This window comes from Cyrtonyx montezumae, unplaced genomic scaffold (assembly GCF_038088225.1).
Source record: "Cyrtonyx montezumae isolate F1298 unplaced genomic scaffold, pur_monq_1.0 scaffold_20, whole genome shotgun sequence".
In the NCBI taxonomy this organism is placed as follows: Eukaryota; Metazoa; Chordata; class Aves; order Galliformes; family Odontophoridae; genus Cyrtonyx; species Cyrtonyx montezumae.
In genome coordinates this window covers 4,598,878-4,618,414 of record NW_027071937.1, presented here as the reverse complement: position 1 = coordinate 4,618,414, position 19,537 = coordinate 4,598,878, and the positions used below count along the sequence as shown (strand labels likewise).

The window sequence follows — 19,537 nt, the reverse complement described above, 5'->3', positions numbered from 1 at the left end:
CCCTCTCTGCTCGAAGGGAAAGCCCTCGGCCAACAGTTAAAACATCTCCGCTGGGGGCTGGGATGGGTGGGAAGGGGTTCTGTGAGCTCGGAGGTTGAGCGTGGAGCAGACAGAGGCGGTGAGAGGGGGGGGGGGACGCGGGGTGCGGGATGCGGGGATCCGAGGTGCGGTGCTCAGCCCGACCCGCAGCCCGGGGCCGGCACGCCGCCTCCTCCGTCCCTACGTACACACACATCGACACACGCACACACACACCTCTATCTCTTGAATTTTTAAAGAGGAAAACCTCCTTTTTTTTCTTTTTTTTTTCCCCTGCCCGGTGGCTGGTTTTCATTAGGGAGGTTTCTCTCTCTAACCCCAAGGGAAGCAGCCTATGAGTTCGTAACTGCGGTGCAGGACGTAATTATCTCATTAAGGGGAGAGAGCCAGGCTGCTCCCAGCGGAGCTGACCTCGCTCCGGGGTTGATGGGGGCCCGGAGGGTGGGATGTAGGTGGAGGGGTGGGCCCGGAGGGTCACCATTTGGGGTGACCCGTTCGCAGCCCCATTTGGGGTCGGGGAAGCGTAGCCCTCCCCACGGAGCGCAGCCACTTACACTTGTTGAGAGAAGCACTTAAAGCAGGGCTGGAGGGGGGGGATGCGCAGGGGGTGATTCCCCCCCACCCCGGGGGTCGTTGTACCGGGGGGCGAGGGGCCGCCCCGCTCGGTGTAGGGGCGTTTGTTTGAACAGCTCCAGAGCAAAGAGCAGGGGAAGAAAGTTTGGGCTGGGAGCGTGGTTTTTTCCCCAGACGTCAGCACAAGGCGGAACAGGGGCTGGGGAGGGAGCCGGACTCGCAGGGCAGCCGGGATTTTTATTTTTTTTTATATATTTTTTAATTATTATTATTATTTTAATTATTATCTGGTGGGGTTTGGAGAAGGGGAAGGGGCCGGGGAGCGGCCCGGCACCTCGGGGTGGGCTGCGGGCCGGTGGGGGTGGGAGCCATGGACTCGCCGCCAGCCTTCGCCATGGACAAACCGTTCGCCCCCAGCACCGTGCGCGGTCCGGAGCCGCCCGAAAACCCTCAGAGCCGGAAAAACTTCAGCGTGAGCCATCTCCTCGACCTGGAGGAGGTGGCGGCCGGGATGAACGGGGCCCCCCCCGCCGGCCCCCCACCCTCCGCCGGCGGTAAGGCCATGCCGGAGCCGTCGGGAGGCAGCAGCGGCAGCGAGGCGGCACCCCAGGACGGTGAGTACCGACGTCCCGGGATGGGCCCCCCCTCTACCAGCAGTCTCGGGGCGTGGGGTAACCCCGCTTTCCAACACCCCCCCTCCCCTCCTCCTTCTCCGGTCCGGGTGGAGAGCGGGGGACAAAGGGGTGCGGGGTCCCCCCGAGGTGGGGTGGGGGCTGCTGGGGAGCACCGTCCCGCTGGGCTGCGGGGCTGGATCTGGGATATTTGTGGGGTCGGAGCCGCCGGAACACCGACGGACGGGGCATAGGGACACCGCGCCGTGGGGACCGAGAGACGCGGGTACCGCAGCGGCCGCCTCCCCGCTGCCACCGGGACAGGACGGTGCCGAGCTCCCGGTACATCCCGGGGCTGCTTGGCCCTCCCCGCCCCGGTTCTCGGGCTCCGGGAGCGGAGGGAAAGGAAAGCTGCGTGTCCCCGCGGCTGGCACCGGCACGGAGCTGCCTTTGTCCGGGCGCTGCCCTCGGGGCGGGTAGGAGCCGGGGTTGGGAACGGGGAGTGCCCGGCTGCTCGGGGCTTCGCGGCTTTCGGTCCCGTCGCGTTTAGGAAGAGATAAACCCGCTCCTCCGGCTGCATCCCGGCTCCGGAGCGAGGTTGGCCCCTACCCTGGGACAAAATCCCGCTCAGGGGGCACCTGGAGGCTCCCAGAACCCCGTTGTGATGTAGGGTGGTGGGAAAGAGGAGGGGGTGGAGGTGCAGACACACTGCCTGCCCACAGCCTGGGCTGGGTACCCCCAAACCTGACCCGGGCTGGGATTTGGGCCCCATCCCCGGGGCACTGCTGGCCGTGCCATGGTCCTGACCCGGTGTATAGTGATGCTGCCGCCCTGGAGCTGTGGTGAGGGGCTCCGTGGGGGAGCAGAGGGGTCCTTGTGTCCCCTCCAGCAGCTCCCATGTTGCAATTTGGGTAAGAAGCATCCTCCCAACCACACCTTATTCCCAATCCACGGGACCCCCTCACCCTGCCCTCTGCTCAGGATACCAAGGGCCGGGTGCTGATTTCGGAGCTGGCAGATGAGATTTTCAGTGTTGTTTCCCATCCCCTCTCTTCCTCCTTTGGGTTTTGTTTGCACTTCCCACATCACCTTTGGGACCATGGGGCTGCAGATGGGACTGTGCACTGGGGGGGAGCTGCGTGCAGCACACATGCAGCTTTCAGAAATATGGCAGCTCCTTGCAAGGCCATTTTTTTACCCTAAAAGCCCATTCCTCATGGGGCAGAGCCCTGGTGGGGTTTGGCATCACTGGACTAGGGGGATATTTCCCACTGCCACCTGCATCTGTGAAGTTATGGGGATGAAGGCACTGTCAGCATCTGGGATGCACCACAAACACACTCAGGAGTGGAAGCATTTCTCATGATCCCAAATGGAGATACCTGAGCGATGGGAGCTGCAAGCAGCCCACAGGAGGATGAACAAGGAAATGGAACAAGAAAACCCGTGTTGGTGCAAACCTCAGGTTGTGGGACCCACTGCCCTGCTTCTGAGATGCAGCTTCCTAAACCAAGATGAGGAAACCCTAAATAGCATGCAGCCTTTGCAAGCAGCAGATTTGCCATGCATCTGCAGTGCTCTCAGCATCAGCGTGATGGCAATGGAGGAGTGTAACATTCCCTGTTATGGGCATCCTTGAGTGAAGACATTTTCCCTCATCTTCCTCTCCACCATCACATCTTTTTCCTCTCCCAGACACAGGCTGAGACTGCACTGCTCAGTGGCAGAGGGAGCACCAAAAGGGCAGAGAGGGCCCATCCCCATCCCCATCCTCATCCTCATCCTCATCATCCCCCAGAGTGGTGCAGCCTCCCATCAAACCCTTCCACTCAATTTCTGAGGTCTTGAAAGCTTGTTCACCTCCTTTCATTAGACTAACAAATAATGTGTAACGCGAAACATCTGTTAACAACAGCCCTTAATGTTCTCAAGATGATAAAGCAGGAGGGTAATTTTAGCCAGCGGGCCTTGACTGATGGCTTTTCAAACAATGAACTTGCTTTTGGTGCTGCCTGGGGGTGGGAGTGGAGCCGGGCGCTGGCTCCGATGGGTGCTTTGGGGCTGGGTGGTTTTAGCTGCTCCCAAAAGGGATGGGAGCGGGTGATGGGACAGGGTGAGGGGACAGCCCTGGGCAGAGTGGCTCTTTCCCCATCCCCTCACCTGGGTGAAGAGGGGAGAAATCCCCCTTGGTGCCACTGTGAGGTGAGAGGAGATGCTGCACCCAAGGGGATGATGTTATGGTGAATTGGTTCTAATGTTGTGAATGAGGACAGGTGAGAAGGGAGAAGTGAAGCAAGGACATGGTAAAAGTGAAACATGACAAAGGGTTGTTGCTGGGGTCAGGGCAGGGTGGTTGCACCCAGCACCCCATAGGAGCACTTTTCTGCTGGGCTTTTCCTGCCTTCCCAAATGCTGCTTGTGGAGTCCCAGTGTGGGGACACCTCAGCTGTGCCCACCAGAAGATGCTGATGCCCGGTAAGGGATGGGGCTGCCAGCACCCCATGAAAGCAAAGAAGAGGCTGTCAGGCAGCTAAGCTGGGCTGTGGGATTTACGTCACCCTCAGCCCTGTGTCTCTCCCCAAAACAGCATCAGCTGTTGCAGCATCCCTCAGGGGACTGTCCCCATGTGGCAGAGCCAGGCAGGGTGGCACTGAGGGAGGGCTGAGGGGATGAGAGCTGCTCAGTCCTTGTATGGCCATGCGGGGTGGCACATGGATCTGGGACAGGAGCGAGCCTTGCATGGCTGTGATGGCCACAGAAGGAGTGTCATCATCGTAGTCCCCATTGCCTGCTTGGGGACATTGCCCACACCATGCAGGGAGGGATGCAGTCCCTGGGACAAGCAGCTCACCTCCATGCAGGGGGATGCTGCCTGTCCTCAGTGCCCAAGCACAGCACTCACCCAGCAGTACAGTGTCCATCATGCCTATCAATTGATTAATTGATCATTGATGAACATCCTGCAATTAATCCAGGCAGGCTGTGCTGTCGGGGAGCTCCCACCCCATTTGTTTGCACTTAGTGTGGGGTTGGTGACATGTGAGGGGCTGGGAGCCTGACATGTCCCCGTGCAGTGACTGATGAGTTCCAGCCGCTCTGGGAATCCGAGCACATCCCTGTCAAAACCTGAAGGGCTCTGGGGAAGGACCCACCTTAACCCTGTGATCCCCCAGCCTGAGACACAAACCCTACAGTGAGGCTTCCCCTCCCCAAATGGGGACCCCCCCACCATTGTCACGCCACTCTGCTGCCAGAGGTCCTGCTGCCCTATGGGTGGGGTGGGGCTGGTGTCCATCCAAAAGCCACAGAGCAGGCAGGAGTGATGCTCTTCCTCTAGGACAGACAGGGCGAGAGGCTGGGTTGATTTAGGTCAGAGCCTAAAAAAGAATGCAGAAACAGCACAAACCTCTGCCAGGTGCGGGCAGAGAGGGATCCCATGTCTGAACGAGGCTTCTGGCATGGGAACACCCCAGCACCAACCTTCCCACATCCTTTTCTGACCCCAAAGGATGCCACGGGCTCAATGTCACATTCCTCCCTGCGTGGCAGGGGATGCTCCATGCCCTGGGCTGCATTTAGGCTTTTGCAGACCAGCAGCACCTGGGCTCTAATTTGGGTTAATTTGCCCACAAATGGACTGAACACCTCCATAGAGGCTGCAGGAAACCCCCTGCAGTGTGTGATGGGAGGGAGAAAAATCCTAAACCGAGTGCCTGGCTGGGCCAGGAAAGTCCCTTTATCTTCCTCCCCCCTCAGTTCTCAGTGCACTGATTTTCCTCCTCCTGGAGCAGTGATGCTCAAAGGAACGCGGTTGAAAACCTCTCGTGCTGCTGTGTAGGGCCCGGGGGTGCAGTAGGGTCGTGGAGGTTTGCCCCACTCTATTGGGAGCCCCCACAGTCCCCATGGGCACGAGGACACCTCTCTGCCCCCTGGCTGTTGTGTCTGCTGCGATCAAGAACAGCTCAGGGCGAGACTATTTCCCCTCTCCTTTTGGGCTGTTATTTCAGGGATCGAGGCTGATTCACGGGAAAAATATGAAATTTCGACTCCGCGCGGCCAAGATGGGCGAATTTCAACGAATCAGCATTTTAAGAGAGCCTGGGCGTGTGTCTGTAGCTGGGAGGCTGATGAAATGATTTAGGGCTTTGAGGCTGCCTCGTTAGGAACCCTTCCTCCCTCCCAGGGAGCGGAGCTGTCACCCCCTTTCCCAGCGCTGCTTCCCTCCGGCAGTGGGCAGTTCTCTCTCTCCCCCCCCCCCCCCAACACACACACACACACACACACACACAGTGGGGCTGGGATGTGCTGCAGCTGAAGGGATGGGGCTGGGGGCAGGATGGGGCCGGGGGCTTTACTGTGGTGAAGTCCCCCGATTGGTACCACGTCCTCAACTGCAGCTGGAAGGGTTTATCCTGGGGGGGGGGGAGGGGGGAGGAGCGGGGCTGGGATAGCATCACTGTGCCGTGGGGGAGCTCAGAGCATCCTTTAAAGTGAGACAGGAGGGGTCAGGGAACGGAGATGGGAATGGATGTGGGTTTGTTGTGCATCTGCTTGATATGGGGCAGTGGTGGGCAGGGGTCCCCTGCATGGTGTCAGCAATGTCTGGGAATGGGAAACCCTATAGGAGAGGATTGAGTGGGGCTTCCAAGGCAGTTTCCAATCCCCACACAAGAGGAACACCCCCACATTTTGGAGATATTTTTGTACAGCCCCCACCCTTAATGCGTTCCCATCATTACCCCACGCAGAGACCTTCCCTTCTCAGCACCCCTCGCTGACCCGAGGGACCACGCAGAGCAAAGACCACTGGGGAGCACTGTGGGGGGACACCTGGGGGTGGGGATCAAACCCTCCTGAGCAGGAAGAGCAAAGAGGATGGTGGGTTTGGGAAGGGGGGGTGCGGTTGGGGGTAAAGGGGACAATTTTGAGGTGCATTACCTTCTTCCAGGCTTGGGGACACCCCTGGGGACAGGAGGATGATGGAGAGCAGCCCCCACCCTGCAGCCCTTCGCTGGGTGACACACAGCCCCGGGCGGGTGCTAATTGAAGCCGGAGGCCTAACGAGGTGCCCCTCGTTCCGTGGGGGCTTCAGAAAGCGGCAGCGGCAGCCGCCGTCCCCCTCCCCTTCCCTCCTCTTCCCCCTTTGGAGCGGGTATAATAAAGCAGCTTTTCAGCTGCGGCTGCAGTGATAGATCAGGAAGAATTGTATGAGTCTATTAAAGTCTGTGCGTCTCCGAATGGAGACTGTGGCTAAGCCAGGCGCCAGGCGCTCGCATTGAACCAGATGTGCTCAGGCGCCGTCCTTTCCAGCCGCTGCAGCTGAGAGGCTGCCGCCTTCACACGCGAGGAAACTGGCGTGCACATGGCAGGGGAGAGGGGGAGCACATGGCAGGAGGGGGGGCACAGCTGCGGGGATGGGGGGAGGATGCGCAGAGGTGGAGAGAGGGCATTGCCGAGGGAGCGTGGTGGTGTGGGGGGGGGGGGGTTGAATTGCACCCGAAAGTGTTGTGAGTTGATGGTGGAGGGAGGGTTGCATTGCTATGGATGGGGGGTGGGGGGGGTTTGCAGTGTGCTCAGAGCTGTATGGGATGTTGCAGTGTTCAGGGGGTGCTGCATTGCACCTGGAGCTGTGCAAAGCACTGATGGGGGGGGGTGCGTTGCTCACAAGATGTGCAGGGCATTGCAGTGCAGGGGGTGGGGGGGAGGGGATGAGTTGCATTGCACTTCGAGCGGTGCAGAGCATTCATGGAAGGGTTGTGTTGCACCTCAAGGTGTGTAAAGAATTGGGGGGGGGGGGGCTTGCATTGCACACAAGCTGTGCAGGGCATTGCATTATTAGGACAGGAGGGGGAAGGAAGTTGTATTGAAGCATGAGCTGTGCAGAGCATGGCTGGGGGTGTTGCACTGCACCCTGAGCCGTGCAGGAGGACTGCGTCGCACCCCAGGGGACACAGGGCATGGCAGGGCATCCCGAGCTGTGCTGGGCACTGAGGCAAGGGCAGCGATGTGGCAGTGCAGATCTTCTGTGCAGGGAATGAATGGGGGGGGGGGGGGGTCCTGCTGCAGCCCAGTGCACATGGAGCAGTGCAGCTGCACGGCCACGGCCGTGGGAGACCCATTCCCCACTGATTTCAGTTTGGCAGCCACGTGGCTGTAATTTGGGGGTGGTAAAGACTTTTAAATGAAAAATAAAAAAGCTCCCCCCCCAAAAAAAAAAAAAATCCAACCCTGTTTTTGTTTAGATTAAAAGAGACTGAAGCATTTCCATTAGCATTAGAGGTTCATAGAACCTGAAACAAATGTCAGTCTGTCCCCTCTTTGCTGCAGCCCCTGCAGGGCGCCCAGCAGGTTGTGTGTCACCCTTTCCCATGGCTGTTCTGTATTACAACATCGTGCAGTCAGATCTGTACTGGGACAGATCATGCAGATCTGTGAAAGCCAGAGGGGCTGGGTGGGGGACACACACACAATGTGTTTTATGGGATTTATGAGTGAGCACCCAGAGGTGGCTGAGCTGTGCCCAGCACCAATGCCAGCATGATCTCACTGCACGCCAGGCTGGGTTTTGGGGGTCTGAATGTGGCAAAAAGGAGCCAGAAGGGATGGCAGTGGTGTGATGAACAGAGGAGTCTCAGCTCCTGTGAGCAGGACCCCAGAGCAGCCCACTCCCCTCAGCCCCCCAGCAGCATCCCACCTGCATCCAGCAGGGCTGCGTGTTAACCTGCAAACAGTTAAATGGGTTTGGTCTGGGAGAAAGCAGAAAAAAAAAAGAGAGAGAAAAAAGAGAAAAGATACGAGCCACTTATTAAAATGAATGTTTTACAATAAATTTGGCGAGGGGCCACCGACCTCAAATGAAAACCAGACCAAAGGACGGCGATGCTGCTTGCTGGAGAGGGTTTGTGGGATGAGTGTGTGTGCCCGTGGGGCTCTCCTCAGAGTGGGGCGTGGGGACAGGGGCTCACAGCCACCGTCACACCTCCCTAACATGTTGGGGACCCCATCCTGAGATGCCCCAGCTGTTGTCAAGGGCTGCAGGATGGGTTTGGGGTTGGTACTTGATGTTGGAATGGGGCTTGGTGGCACATCTGCCTGGAAAATGCCCAGAAAGGAAGGCTGCAGAAAGGAAAAACTGGGGGGAGTGGGTGCCAGTGTCTGGTCCTGGTGCCCCACACTGCACAAGGGGAGTCCCGTGGGGCTGTCCCCTGGTCCCCATATGCTCTCTTCCCTCAGTCTTGGCAGTGACCCTGATGCAATTAGGGCTGCGTGCTAACCTGGAGGGCTGGTGTTGGGTTTCAGTGCCAGATGCCATCAGGGCGGCCTCACTTTGGGCCTTTGCTTATTAAATTTCAAGAAATCACCTTTTCTTTTCTTTCTTTTTTTTTGGTCAATTTTATTTTAGTTTTTTTGCCGAGGGGGAGGAAGGCTGGGATTTCCATGCCAGGAGTCTCTGGCCAGGAGCCAGCCACTCCTGCTATGCAGCCCTGCCTCACTGGTTATATGTCCTAAATGCTGTGCTGCTCTCCCTGTACCTGGATGGGCACTCCAAGGGAAGAGCACTTTGCAGTCAGAACTGACCTTTGAAACAGAGCTTTGCTGTAGCAGGATGGTGGGGTCTGTCCCAGCATCACCCATCCCAGCATCACCCATCCCAGCACCATCCATCCCCAAATCCCATCCCACTGTAGCTCCGGCATTGTCCCAGCCCTCTCCATTCCTGCTGCCCTGCTTCCTCCACCCATGGGGCCTGAGCAGAGCATTTCCTCGTGCACCACTCACACATCTGTTAGCTATCACAGGGCTGCCAGGCTCTGCACTCAGCTATTTCAATGCACAGCACCAATGGCACTGGGAAGCAGTGAGGCTGCAGCCTGGGTGGGTGCCTCTGTGTGCTCATGGTGCTCTTGTCAGCCCCCAAAGCCTCATGTGGTGCTGCAGCTGATGGCTCTGGAAGGGTACGAGGCACATGCAGCACTGAGCCCAAGGGATGTGCACTGTGGGTACCCTGGGTCAGTGCCACTCTGCAGCCATGTGGGATGGGGTTTTCTCCCCATGGTGGGCTTGTTCCGGTGAAGGGAAAGGCAGGATCAGGCCCTTAGCTCTGGGGAAACCAAGCAAGCTCCATTGTAGTTCCCAAACCCCTGTGACCCACACGGTCCCTGCACTGAAGATGGGCAGTGCCAAAAAGCAGCCGCTCAGCAGCCAGCAGTGGGCTCCAAGCACAGCCCTGCAGGGATGCGGAACAAAACCTCCCAATTCACTTGAGCATTTGGGCCACAGTGGCTGCCCCATGCCCACACCAACCCCAGCTCCAGGGGGTGTGCACAGAGCAGCTCCGTGCAGGATGCTGCCCAAACCCATCCTCCTGCAGTGCTGGGTAGTTGCTGGCTGGTGCAGCAGCAGCCCCATGACCATAAAGCAGCCAGCTGCTGCCTGTCAGTGAGTGGAGCTAAGACCCTCCCGGGACGGCCTTGGCCTCTTTTTTGGTACGGGCTTTTGCTGCTCCTTTATAACAGAGACACTTTTCCCCTAGCTAAACTGGCAGCCTGTAAAAACGTGTCAGCGTTTCAGTTTTTTCACAATTAATGAGGTGAAACATCCTCGGAAACATTTTGCTGCAATGTTTCTCCGGTAGCTGAGACTTACCCCTCTCTTAAATTTTTAACGTCCGCCACTTGATCCGAGAAAGTTTCCTTCGGACTCAGCACATTTGGACCCCCCCCAGTCTCTCCTGCTCCCATTGAGCCTCGGGATTTCTGGGATATAGGGGGCTGGGGCTGGGCTGGAGGGGCGGGAAGCAGCCATGGGATGGGGCAGGGCAGCAGGAGAGCCCCAGGGAGGATGGCAGCCCCAGATCCCTGTCCCCGTGCCCTTGGGGTGGTCCTGAGGTAGGTTTGGATGACGCAGCATTGTCCTGAGTAAAGGATGCTTCTCTCTCCTTCCTTGGGCTTCTGGAGGTGATTTGAGGATATCAGCACCCGCAGTGGGGTGGGTGGTTCACATCTTTGCTCCTATGGTCATCTCTGTGCCCTAGTATTGTGGACAGACCCATCCCTGCAGTGTCCCCATCCTTTGCTCATGGCCAAGCGCAAAACCAACACAAGGTACCCACACCTTCAGGCTGTGAGGTGTGGGAAAAAGGGATTACGGAGCACGGCGAACTCCTGGGGGATGGAAATTCCCAGGGCAGAGTGCTCTGCTCAACCCCATCACCACCCCCAGGGCAGTGCTTCCTCCCGACGGCCGCAAGGAATCGGTTAATGGAGCACATGGAGCTCACTGGACGTCATCGCTGGAGCACGCCTCGCTTCCCTGGAGTATATAAAGGGATGAAGGGAGTCCACATGTTTACCGAGAGAGACCATGGGAGAAACGAAAGACATTGTTTTTCCAAAGGATTTCTTGGCTGTAAAAGTCCTCCACCACCCTGCGGCTTCCCTGATGAAGGCCCAGCGTTAATTTGTTAAATCCACATCAAGTGCCCGGAGAACCAGTTGTTTATTTTTGCTAATTCAGCCAGCCGAGATCAAATTGGGGTTTTATTTGTTAAGGATAAACCTTAATTAATAAAAGCTATTTATTTGGTTAGAGCCGGCTGCAGCCTGAGGGTCAGATATGCCATGATCATTATTTCAAGTAAAACAAACCCAAAATGTCTCTCAACAGTTTGAAAAACGTAGAAACTTAGAGGGCTGAATTTATTTGTCTTAGGAAGAATTTACAGCTAATTCCCTCCAGGCTATTTCAACCCTTAAATTATACCCGAGAAGAAGAAAGAAGGGAGAAAAAAAAAGAAGCCAACACAAAAATGCCATTCCAGGAGGAGCAGGAAAGTAAATGGTACAGCAGATTGGATCATCGGGGTGGGGGGGGATGGAATTTCAGGCTTTAAGGTCTTTGGCAAACAAATGGAACGTGTAAAATAATGCAACGGGAGAAAAGCTGCGGGCGGCGCGGGGCTGTCGGGGTCAGTGATGGGAAATGGGAGATGTGAGCATCCCACTGAGGTGGGGACAGTGCGGCGGCACTGGGTGCTTGCTGATGGAGAGTGGAAGTCAAAGCAGAGCTGGGGAGGAAATCCAGCACGAGTCACTGTGCTGCAGTGCACATCACCCACTTACGGCCCTTGCCGCAGCCAGTCTGGGGCTCCCAACACCTCGTTCCTATGGAAAACACAGGGAAAAGGGGCAAGAGCTGGAACAGTGAGCTTGCTCCGTGCTCAGCTAAATCAACACACCCTGACCCAGCAGCGCTGGGGCCATTGGTTTTGTAAATGATGCATGACCACACGCTCCCCACTCCCCTCTGCAGGGCTGCTCTCCATGGTGTGGCCGTGGTTGCCTTGGGGGAACCATGGGACACGTCCCCCCATGAGCCATGGGTCTGCTGAGCCCCCCTCGTCCTCCTGTCCCCAGTGCTGTCCTTCATTATTCAGTAATGTTATCCCTCCGCTTCCCCCCTTCCCCTGCATTATTTTTTTTTCCCCTTTGGCGGAAATTGTAATCAGTGGAAAGTAAATACACCGATGGGAAAGCAGGGGTTGCTTAGACATCCCCTCTGACCTCCGCTTGGACAATCAGGCCAATGCCCCCACCGCACTGCCATCAAAACTCTCAGATTATAGCTGACAATGCAGGGGATTGGCTTTCACCAACATCTCCCCCAGTTGTCCCAAGAAATGCTTTTGGGGCAAAAGCGGCACAGCGTTGAGCTGTTATTGTCTCTGGGCCATTACAGCTCTCATTCTTGGAAACCCATCACGTTATTCCCCCATGAAGGTTATGGTGAATCTGTTTGCAGTGAATCTCACTCCCTTGGCAAGTACTGCAGGGCGGTTTGTGATGCTCATCTGTGTAAAGCTGCTCTGGTTGATGAAGGCATCCCTTATAGAAGCGATGACCACCACCAGTGAGGGCAGCATTTATCTGGTCCTGTGGTCCTGTGGTTGGGAAGGGCTTCATGGTGGGGTTAATGGGGATAAGATGCACATTCATCACTGAACCTCATCCCCGAGCACAACAGAGGACATGGGCATTTAAGGAGAGATTTAAAAAACCCTGGTTTCATTTGGCTAGTTTAGGGCGAGCAAGAGAAGCCATCACTTATGGAAAAGTCATAAAAACTTAGAATCATTCAGGTTGGAAAAGCCCTCTCAGATCCCCAAATCCAACCCCAACCCATCCCACAGTGCCCACTGACACATCCGTCCCTCAGTGCCACATCTTTACTGGAACACCTCCAGGGACAGTGACCCCCCCACCCCGGGGGCAGCTGTGCCAGTGCTTCCCCACTCTTTCTAGTCACAATTTTTTCCCACTATCTAATCCAAGCTTCAGATCCAACAGCCAGAATGTATACCGGCATGAAAATCAAATAGGGTTAATACAGTTTATTTATACATTTCATAGGATTCTGTTGAGGGTCGTTGGCTTCTGACCCCAGGTTTAGACCCATGCCCCAGTCCCTCACACCACTCCATCCCATAACTCCTGCTCATCTGAAAGCTCTCAGCTCAGTCCCAGCCCCTGGAAATCTCTGGGTCGACCACGGCCGGACTTCATGTATTTTAATCCAGCAGCTCGTTAGCTTGCTGAGGAAAAACAGGACCAAAAAAGGAGTTTAACTAAAAGGGGCAACTGGAAAGCGGAGACTGGCAGAACATTTGGAGCAGCAGAAACGAGGGCTGCAGGGAATCTGGGGAATTTTATTTGTGAGCCTCTACACGGACTGCGGCAAAGAGCAGCCTGCATTCTCCTGGCTGGGAAAGAGGCCCCGAACCCACACGTATCTCAGGCACCAGCCCTGGTGCCCTCACCCTACCAAGAAGAACGTGTCCCGTTTGTGGCCTCATGGGCCGTTCCCAGCACAAGAGTGTCTCTTGAGAACCTGTTGGCAGAGGATTTGTGGTTATTCAGAATTGTAGGCTCAGATCATCTTGAAACCCCTACTTTCTTCCTGCTCCGTGGTGCCTCGAAGCAGGAGAGCTCATATCCCTTCCAACAGATTTTGTTCCTTGCTCAAGACTCATCCCCGAATGCTGCACATCTATTAAATAAGTACCAAGATAGTTTATTAGCAAGTATTTATTTCTTCAGCACACTCAGGGAGCAGTAATTCCTGCCATCGTGGCCTCTGCACTGATACAGAACAGAAAACCCCAATATAACCCTGCTATGAATCAGAGCAATGCCATAAAACTATTAACATCTCAAATAATTCCAAAATACTTTCCCACCAGTAGGTACAGATTGGATCCAGATGCTTTATTAATGGAAAGAAATAATTACCCAGTTCCGCCATGAGGAATACCAACAGCAAGATGTCTTTCCCATGAAGGCAGGGATTGGGTATCATTTGATTTTTCTCCCCATAGATTTGACAAAATTTGATGATCTTAGCGACAAAAATTAGGTTAATCTCAGCCTGGCAGAAAGCCCAAGGTTGGTATGGTGAAACCAAGCTAGGCCCTCCACTTGAGGCTTCCATGAGAAGCAAAGGCAGAAATAAGCACGGAGGAAGCAGAGCTCTGAGAGCTGTGGTTGTGTTTGCTCCTGGTGCGTGGATGAGGTTTGGTGGCACCATGGTGCTGGAGCTCCGCAGGTTGGTGGAGTTGGGAGATCTTCGGGGTGTTTTAGGGTTGCATTTGTTGCTGTCTATGAAGACTGAAGCTTTAGGAAGGTGAGTTCTGCAGAATCTCATGGGGCTTTTGCTGTGATTTCCCCCAGGTGAGAGTCTGAGCCCGAGCCGTGGGGTGGCCAAGAGGAAGAAGAAGCAGAGGAGGAACCGCACCACGTTCAACAGCAGCCAACTGCAGGCTCTGGAGAGGGTCTTTGAGCGGACGCACTACCCCGACGCCTTCGTGCGGGAGGAGCTGGCCAGGAGGGTGAACCTCAGCGAGGCGAGAGTCCAGGTGGGACAGACCCCTCCACCTCCATCCCCACACTGCACCAGGGTCTGGGTGGTGGCAGGGACACTGGAGGACATCCTCACTCAACCTCTCTGTTAATACCTCCTCTTCCCCACTCAGGTTTGGTTTCAGAACCGGAGGGCCAAGTTTCGCCGTAATGAAAGGGCGATGTTGGCCAACAGATCGGCGTCGCTGCTCAAGTCCTACAGCCAGGAGGCCGCCATCGAGCAGCCCATGGCACCGCGGCCCACCGCGCTCAGCCCTGAGTACCTCTCGTGGAGCAGCTCCTCCCCGTACAGGTGGGTGCAGGACCTGGGCCCGTCCCCAGCTCCACGGGAGCCCTGTGCTGCTGATAGGGACATGAGGAACTTTGCAGGGCTAAACGAGTGAGAGGTGGGATAACACTGGGGGGCTGCCTTGGGAACTCCTGTCAGCCCCTGCCAAGTGTTTTGTGGATGGGAGGAGGCCTGGTCCTCACGAGGAGCCCTCCTAGCCCGTGCTAACCCTTCCCACATCTCAGTGCAGGAGGGGGAGAGGGTCCCTTCAGTTCCCAGCTCTCCAAAAGCAGAAGGCATGTCTTCCTGGCACATACTTTGATGGGTTCCCGCATGCATCCAGCCACATAAAAATGCTGCAGAGCATTGATGGCTCTTGTGGGAGATGCCAGCAACGCAGCCTGGGAAGCCAGCGAGATGTGGGGGCTCCCCATGGGCTGTGCCTCACCCTGCTCCACTTCCCCTGCAGCACTGTGCCGTCCTACAGCTCCAGCGGGACCGCAACGCCCACCCAAGGGGTGAACATGGCCAACAGCATCGCCAGCCTGCGCCTCAAAGCCAAAGAGTTCAGCCTGCATCAGAACCAGGTGCCGACTGTGAACTGACGGCGGAAAATCCCCATGGCCTCATCCGGAACACGGCGTGGGGACCCTGTACTGATTGGCACCAACCCGCTGCCCACCCCACGCACTGCTCGTCCGACGTCCCAGCACCTCTCCTCTCCTCCTCCCTCTTGAAGGTAGAGTCAAGTCCCAGTCCGAAGTGGCACATCGCTATAGCCACATATGGAGCAAACTTGGTTAGAAACTTGCTTTTCTGCACACCCTTATAATAAAGGCTATATATACACACACATACCCCCCACGCGCTCTTCGAGGACAAACAGACTTACCAAGCGGACAAGAATTTGCTTCCAAACATGGAAGGATCTTGGACTTTTGGATTTGACCAATTTGGGTATCTTGCCTGGAGAGCCAAAGAGTTATTGGGTCTTCTCCTCCCATAGGGACGGTGCGCAGCGCTGGGATGATCGCGATGCTGCACGGTGCCAATTTTTTGAGCCCCCTTTTATTCTGGGCCTTCACCTCCTTGTGCATCGCCAGCCGTGGGGCTCAATGGGACCATTGCAAGCCAGCAGCTGGGTCCCTGTGCCCGTAAACTGGGGGGAGGGGAGGGGGAACACATCGCCGCACCCCATCCAGGCACCACCGCCCCACATCCGCGGGTTTGCCAGCAGTTCTGCAGAGCCCCAGGTCATTGAACCATCCCAGGGAAAGAGAAAATTGGAAAAAGCTGTTGGTTTCAGCTGAGTAGGCGGCTCCCGGCGCTCCGTGCCAACGGCAAAGCAGACTTCATCTTCCAGAGGCACAGCATCCCCAGCGGCCGCTCAGCAGATGGGCCACAGAGTGTGGGGCTGGAGGCTCCATGGGGTGTTTTCTGTGTTTCTGAATAAAGGAAACTATTACCCACCACACCACGCAGCCCGGAGAGTGGGCTCTCAGTTGCAAGGTGGGCACGAGACCTCCAACAGAGGCACCACGGCAATGTGGGATGAGCTGGTGCTGGGGCAATAGGGAACTGAGTTCATGGACAAACCCAGTAGAGCCCCTCACCCACTGCGAGGAGCAGCAGCCAAGCAGCCAAGCAGCCCTTCTCTTCCAGGGGGGCTTTGTCCAGCCAGCACGGTGGGGCTGATAACAAGTGAATGTAGCAGTGGACCCAAGGATGGCCACAGCAGCCACCGACATCAACACCCATCAGTAGGCGAGGCCGAGGCCAAAAGCACCCAAACCACTTTGAACGCCCACCCAAGAGCCCCCACGTCCTGCCCCCGGGAGCTTCCTCTCCCTTTCCCACCAGGGAAAGTCACACCTGGTCCTTGGTGGCCTCGGTGAGCTCGTGTGTGTGCCAGGTGGGAAGGGCAGAGCTCCCTGGAGTGCCGCAGTGAGACTTGATGGGGATCCCACAGTGCCATGCGGGCAGAGGAGCCCCCTGCAGAGCAACCCCCCAACCCCAAGGAACGGCGTTGGGGCGGGGGGTCCCATTCCCATGGAAAGCGCAGGGCTCTTTTTATTCTCAGTTATACAAGACGAAACCACAGGGATATAAATGTCGCTGCCTCTTCGAGAGCATTAATGAAAATAAACCCATTTAATAGTTTGCAGATGCCGTTTCTGTAAACCTAAAAAAAGCAGGGAATAAATATTTCTTCACTAAATATCTATATGTATATATATATTTGAAAAAGCCTTCGTTCCTCGCCCCGAGGGCCCCTCCCTCGCCACGCTCTTGGCAGCTCATCACGGAGCGTCGCAGCCGCACCCGACGGACATCGGGTCGGAGGGACGATGCTCACATCATCCGAGCTCTCTCCCTTTTCTATCTGTACAAAATCCACGGTGGATTTTTAATTTTTTTTTTAATTTTTATTTTTTTGCATGTCTGTGTTTTTGGAAATATTTTGTAAGGGTTTTTTTTTGTTGGTTTGTTTGGGTTTTTGTTTTGTTTTGTTTTGTTTTCTTTGTAAAAATAACTCTTGTGAAATAATGGAGGAATAAATATTTTACTGAGTAGAGATGTGTCTGCACGTGCAGGGCAGTGCTCGCAGCACTGGGGGGGGTGGTTAGGTGGGGGGGGAGGTAACATGGAGGTGGGGTCCCACATCCCAGTCCTACTGCTGGAGGAGGGGCTGGAAGTGCTGACCCCACCCACAGCGAGGAGATCTCCCCCAAACAGCAGTGGGCATCTGTGCCGTCAGAGCAACATCTGCCCCAGCACTGCAGCCATGGACGGAGATGGGATGGGGCCAGAAGCAGAGCTCCTCACTGCTAAGCTGGTAGGTCCCATCCTGCAGTGCAAATGTGGGTGAAAGCCCTCGAGCACTCATTAGTGTTCCACAGACATCATGGGCAAGCATCCGCTGCGGAAGTCCTGCTGGGATGAGCACTCGGCTGCAGTCACAGCAGAGACCAACATGTGGCACAGCCTTGAGATCCGGACAAGAAATACAGAGAGGAGATCCGGATCTGCTTGGGGAATTTGGGACATAAGGAGGTGGTCTCTCGTGGTGCCATTGCAGCTGCACGCTGCTCTCACTGCACGGACTCAGTGAGGGCTGAGCATCACCAGCTCCAGGAGTGCAGGGCAGTGCCAAGTGCCTTCCAGGCTCTGATCCATGCACTGAGTGGGCAGCACCACGGTGAGTCAGGCTCTGCAGCCTGCTAGCTAACATGGACCAGGAGGGCAGGAATGTAGGAATGAGCCACTGGGCCCTGGAGAGCTGCAGGACCTGAGCTACAGGGTGGCAGGAAAAATGCAAGAGGTGCACAGGGAAACTGGAATTGCACAGAGACCAAAATGAGCAAACGAGTCCCCGGGGAAGGGTTAGAAATCAAAGCAGAAGGAGCCCTCACAGCTGTCATAGAAAGCCACAGCGCAGCTACAGCCTGAAATCCATCACCCCAAGATGTTGCAGAGTTTAAAGGTATGAAATGGGTTTGGAGAGGGTCAAGAAGTTAATGGTGTGTGGGTCTGTGGCACTGAAACATGGCCCAGATTCAGACTCTGTGCAGAAAATCGCTGCCCCGCTGATTTCCAGCAGCAGGAGGGGCTCAGTGGGAGAGCACAGCTTGTGTTTCTGGCACCTCCCTCGCTGGCACTCTCTGTTATCCACAGTCCCACACACAGCAGCTCAGCCATCCCCGTGGCCACCGTGATGCTTGATGCTGCTTTGTAATCCCTGATGTGTTTATTCAGTAAGTGACCCACTGATTTTCAGACACTTGTCCAACCCCTACCTGCTCCCCTTGTGTCCTCACATGGCCACCACAGAGTGTCCCCTGGGGGTCATCCGGCTCTGAGTCAGGAGACCCTTTGAGGAGAAGATCTTGCAGCTCCCAGGGCAGATTTCTCCAGAGACTCATGACAATTAGCTGCTGGAAATGTACCATTTATTTCTTGCCTGTGCCGTCCCAGCTTCACTCCAGGCCCTGTTAGAGCAGGAGGTCCCAACCCATGGTCTGAGGGCTCCCAGGAGACAGGAGCAGGGAGAGCTGCAGCCCTCCTGGCAGGGGCTACACACGGAATTGTTTGAGTTGGAGGGAGCCCTCAAATGTCATCTATTCCAACTATCTGCCATGGGACATCCAAGGTCAGGGCTGGACGGGGCTCGGAGCACCTGATGGAGCTGTGGGTGACACTGTTCACTGCAGGGAGCTGGATCAGGTGGCCTTTAAGTTCTCTTCTGACTCAAATGATCACAGGAATGGATTTGCCACCTCTCTACCATCCATCACAGAGGGACTTTTATCCTCTATCAGCGTTCTGGTCCCCGTCCACACAGCACTGCTTTGGTTGGAGGGCTGTAAGAACTTTGCAGATTGCATTTCCTCCCCTGCAGCAGCTGCTTTGCAGCCAGCTGACTCCCAGATGAGCTCTCAGCTGACGGAAGGACCTCTCCCTTTGTCCCCAGACCCCAACCAAAAAGAGCCGGAGATGCCAGCCATGCCACACGCAGCTTCTTTCCGAACCCCAAAAGAAGCCACTTAAGGGCTCCCTGTCTCCAGCCCGGGGCCGCCCGCACCCCAAACCCGCTCCGTCCCCCCATAGCGGTGCGTCCCGCGGCCACACGGGGGCGCTGCGGCCCCGCGATGCGCGGCTGTGTCCCCACGCGGGACACGGGGGTGGGGACGCGGGCGGTGCACCCACGGGGCGGGCTGCTCTCACTCTGCCCGCAAGACGCAGGAATAGCATTTTTCTCAGGGGGATTTGCGTGGCGAAACCCCTCCGCGAGGGATGCGAAGATGGGATTTTTGGAGGGCTGAGTGATAACGAGCACCGTGGGGGGGATGTCTGATGTGTCAGGTCTGCGTGGGAAGGATGGAGATAGGGAGCGCGGGGTGGGGAGGGGTGAGCCCAGAGCCTGAGGGCAGGGGAGACCTGAGCTGTCTGGAAGGTGCAGTAGGGGAAGGGATGTGTCATGGGGTCCCCACTTTCTTTCCCCCACCTTCAGACTCCTCGGGCTCGGTGACGTTAGAGAGGAAGACACACACCGGCGGAGTGAATCATATCCAAATCCTTCAGCACCAGACTTGGCAGATGTGCGTTCCCAGGTGTGTTTTGCAGCGTTACCA

The 19,537-nt window shown here is 56.2% G+C and overlaps 1 protein-coding gene across 1 annotated transcript; it reads left to right on the top strand.

Moving 5' to 3' along the window:
* Positions 1-515: 515 nt before the first annotated feature.
* Positions 516-16,684, top strand: PRRX2 (paired related homeobox 2). The gene is made up of 4 exons (XM_065737514.1): positions 516-1,226; positions 13,949-14,133; positions 14,251-14,429; positions 14,875-16,684. The coding sequence occupies exons 1-4, from the start codon at positions 983-985 to the stop codon at positions 15,008-15,010; spliced, it is 744 nt and encodes a 247-aa protein (XP_065593586.1). The 5' UTR covers positions 516-982; the 3' UTR covers positions 15,011-16,684.
* Positions 16,685-19,537: the final 2,853 nt, after the last annotated feature.

Excerpts from the sequence above, each read along its gene's own strand:
- PRRX2 (XM_065737514.1), top strand. The coding sequence starts at position 983 with ATGGACTCGCCGCCAGCCTTCGCCATGGACAAACCGTTCGCCCCCAGC. Across the intron at positions 1,227-13,948 it reads CGAGGCGGCACCCCAGGACG|GTGAGAGTCTGAGCCCGAGC; the intron begins GTGAGTACCGAC and ends GATTTCCCCCAG. Across the intron at positions 14,430-14,874 it reads AGCAGCTCCTCCCCGTACAG|CACTGTGCCGTCCTACAGCT; the intron begins GTGGGTGCAGGA and ends CTTCCCCTGCAG.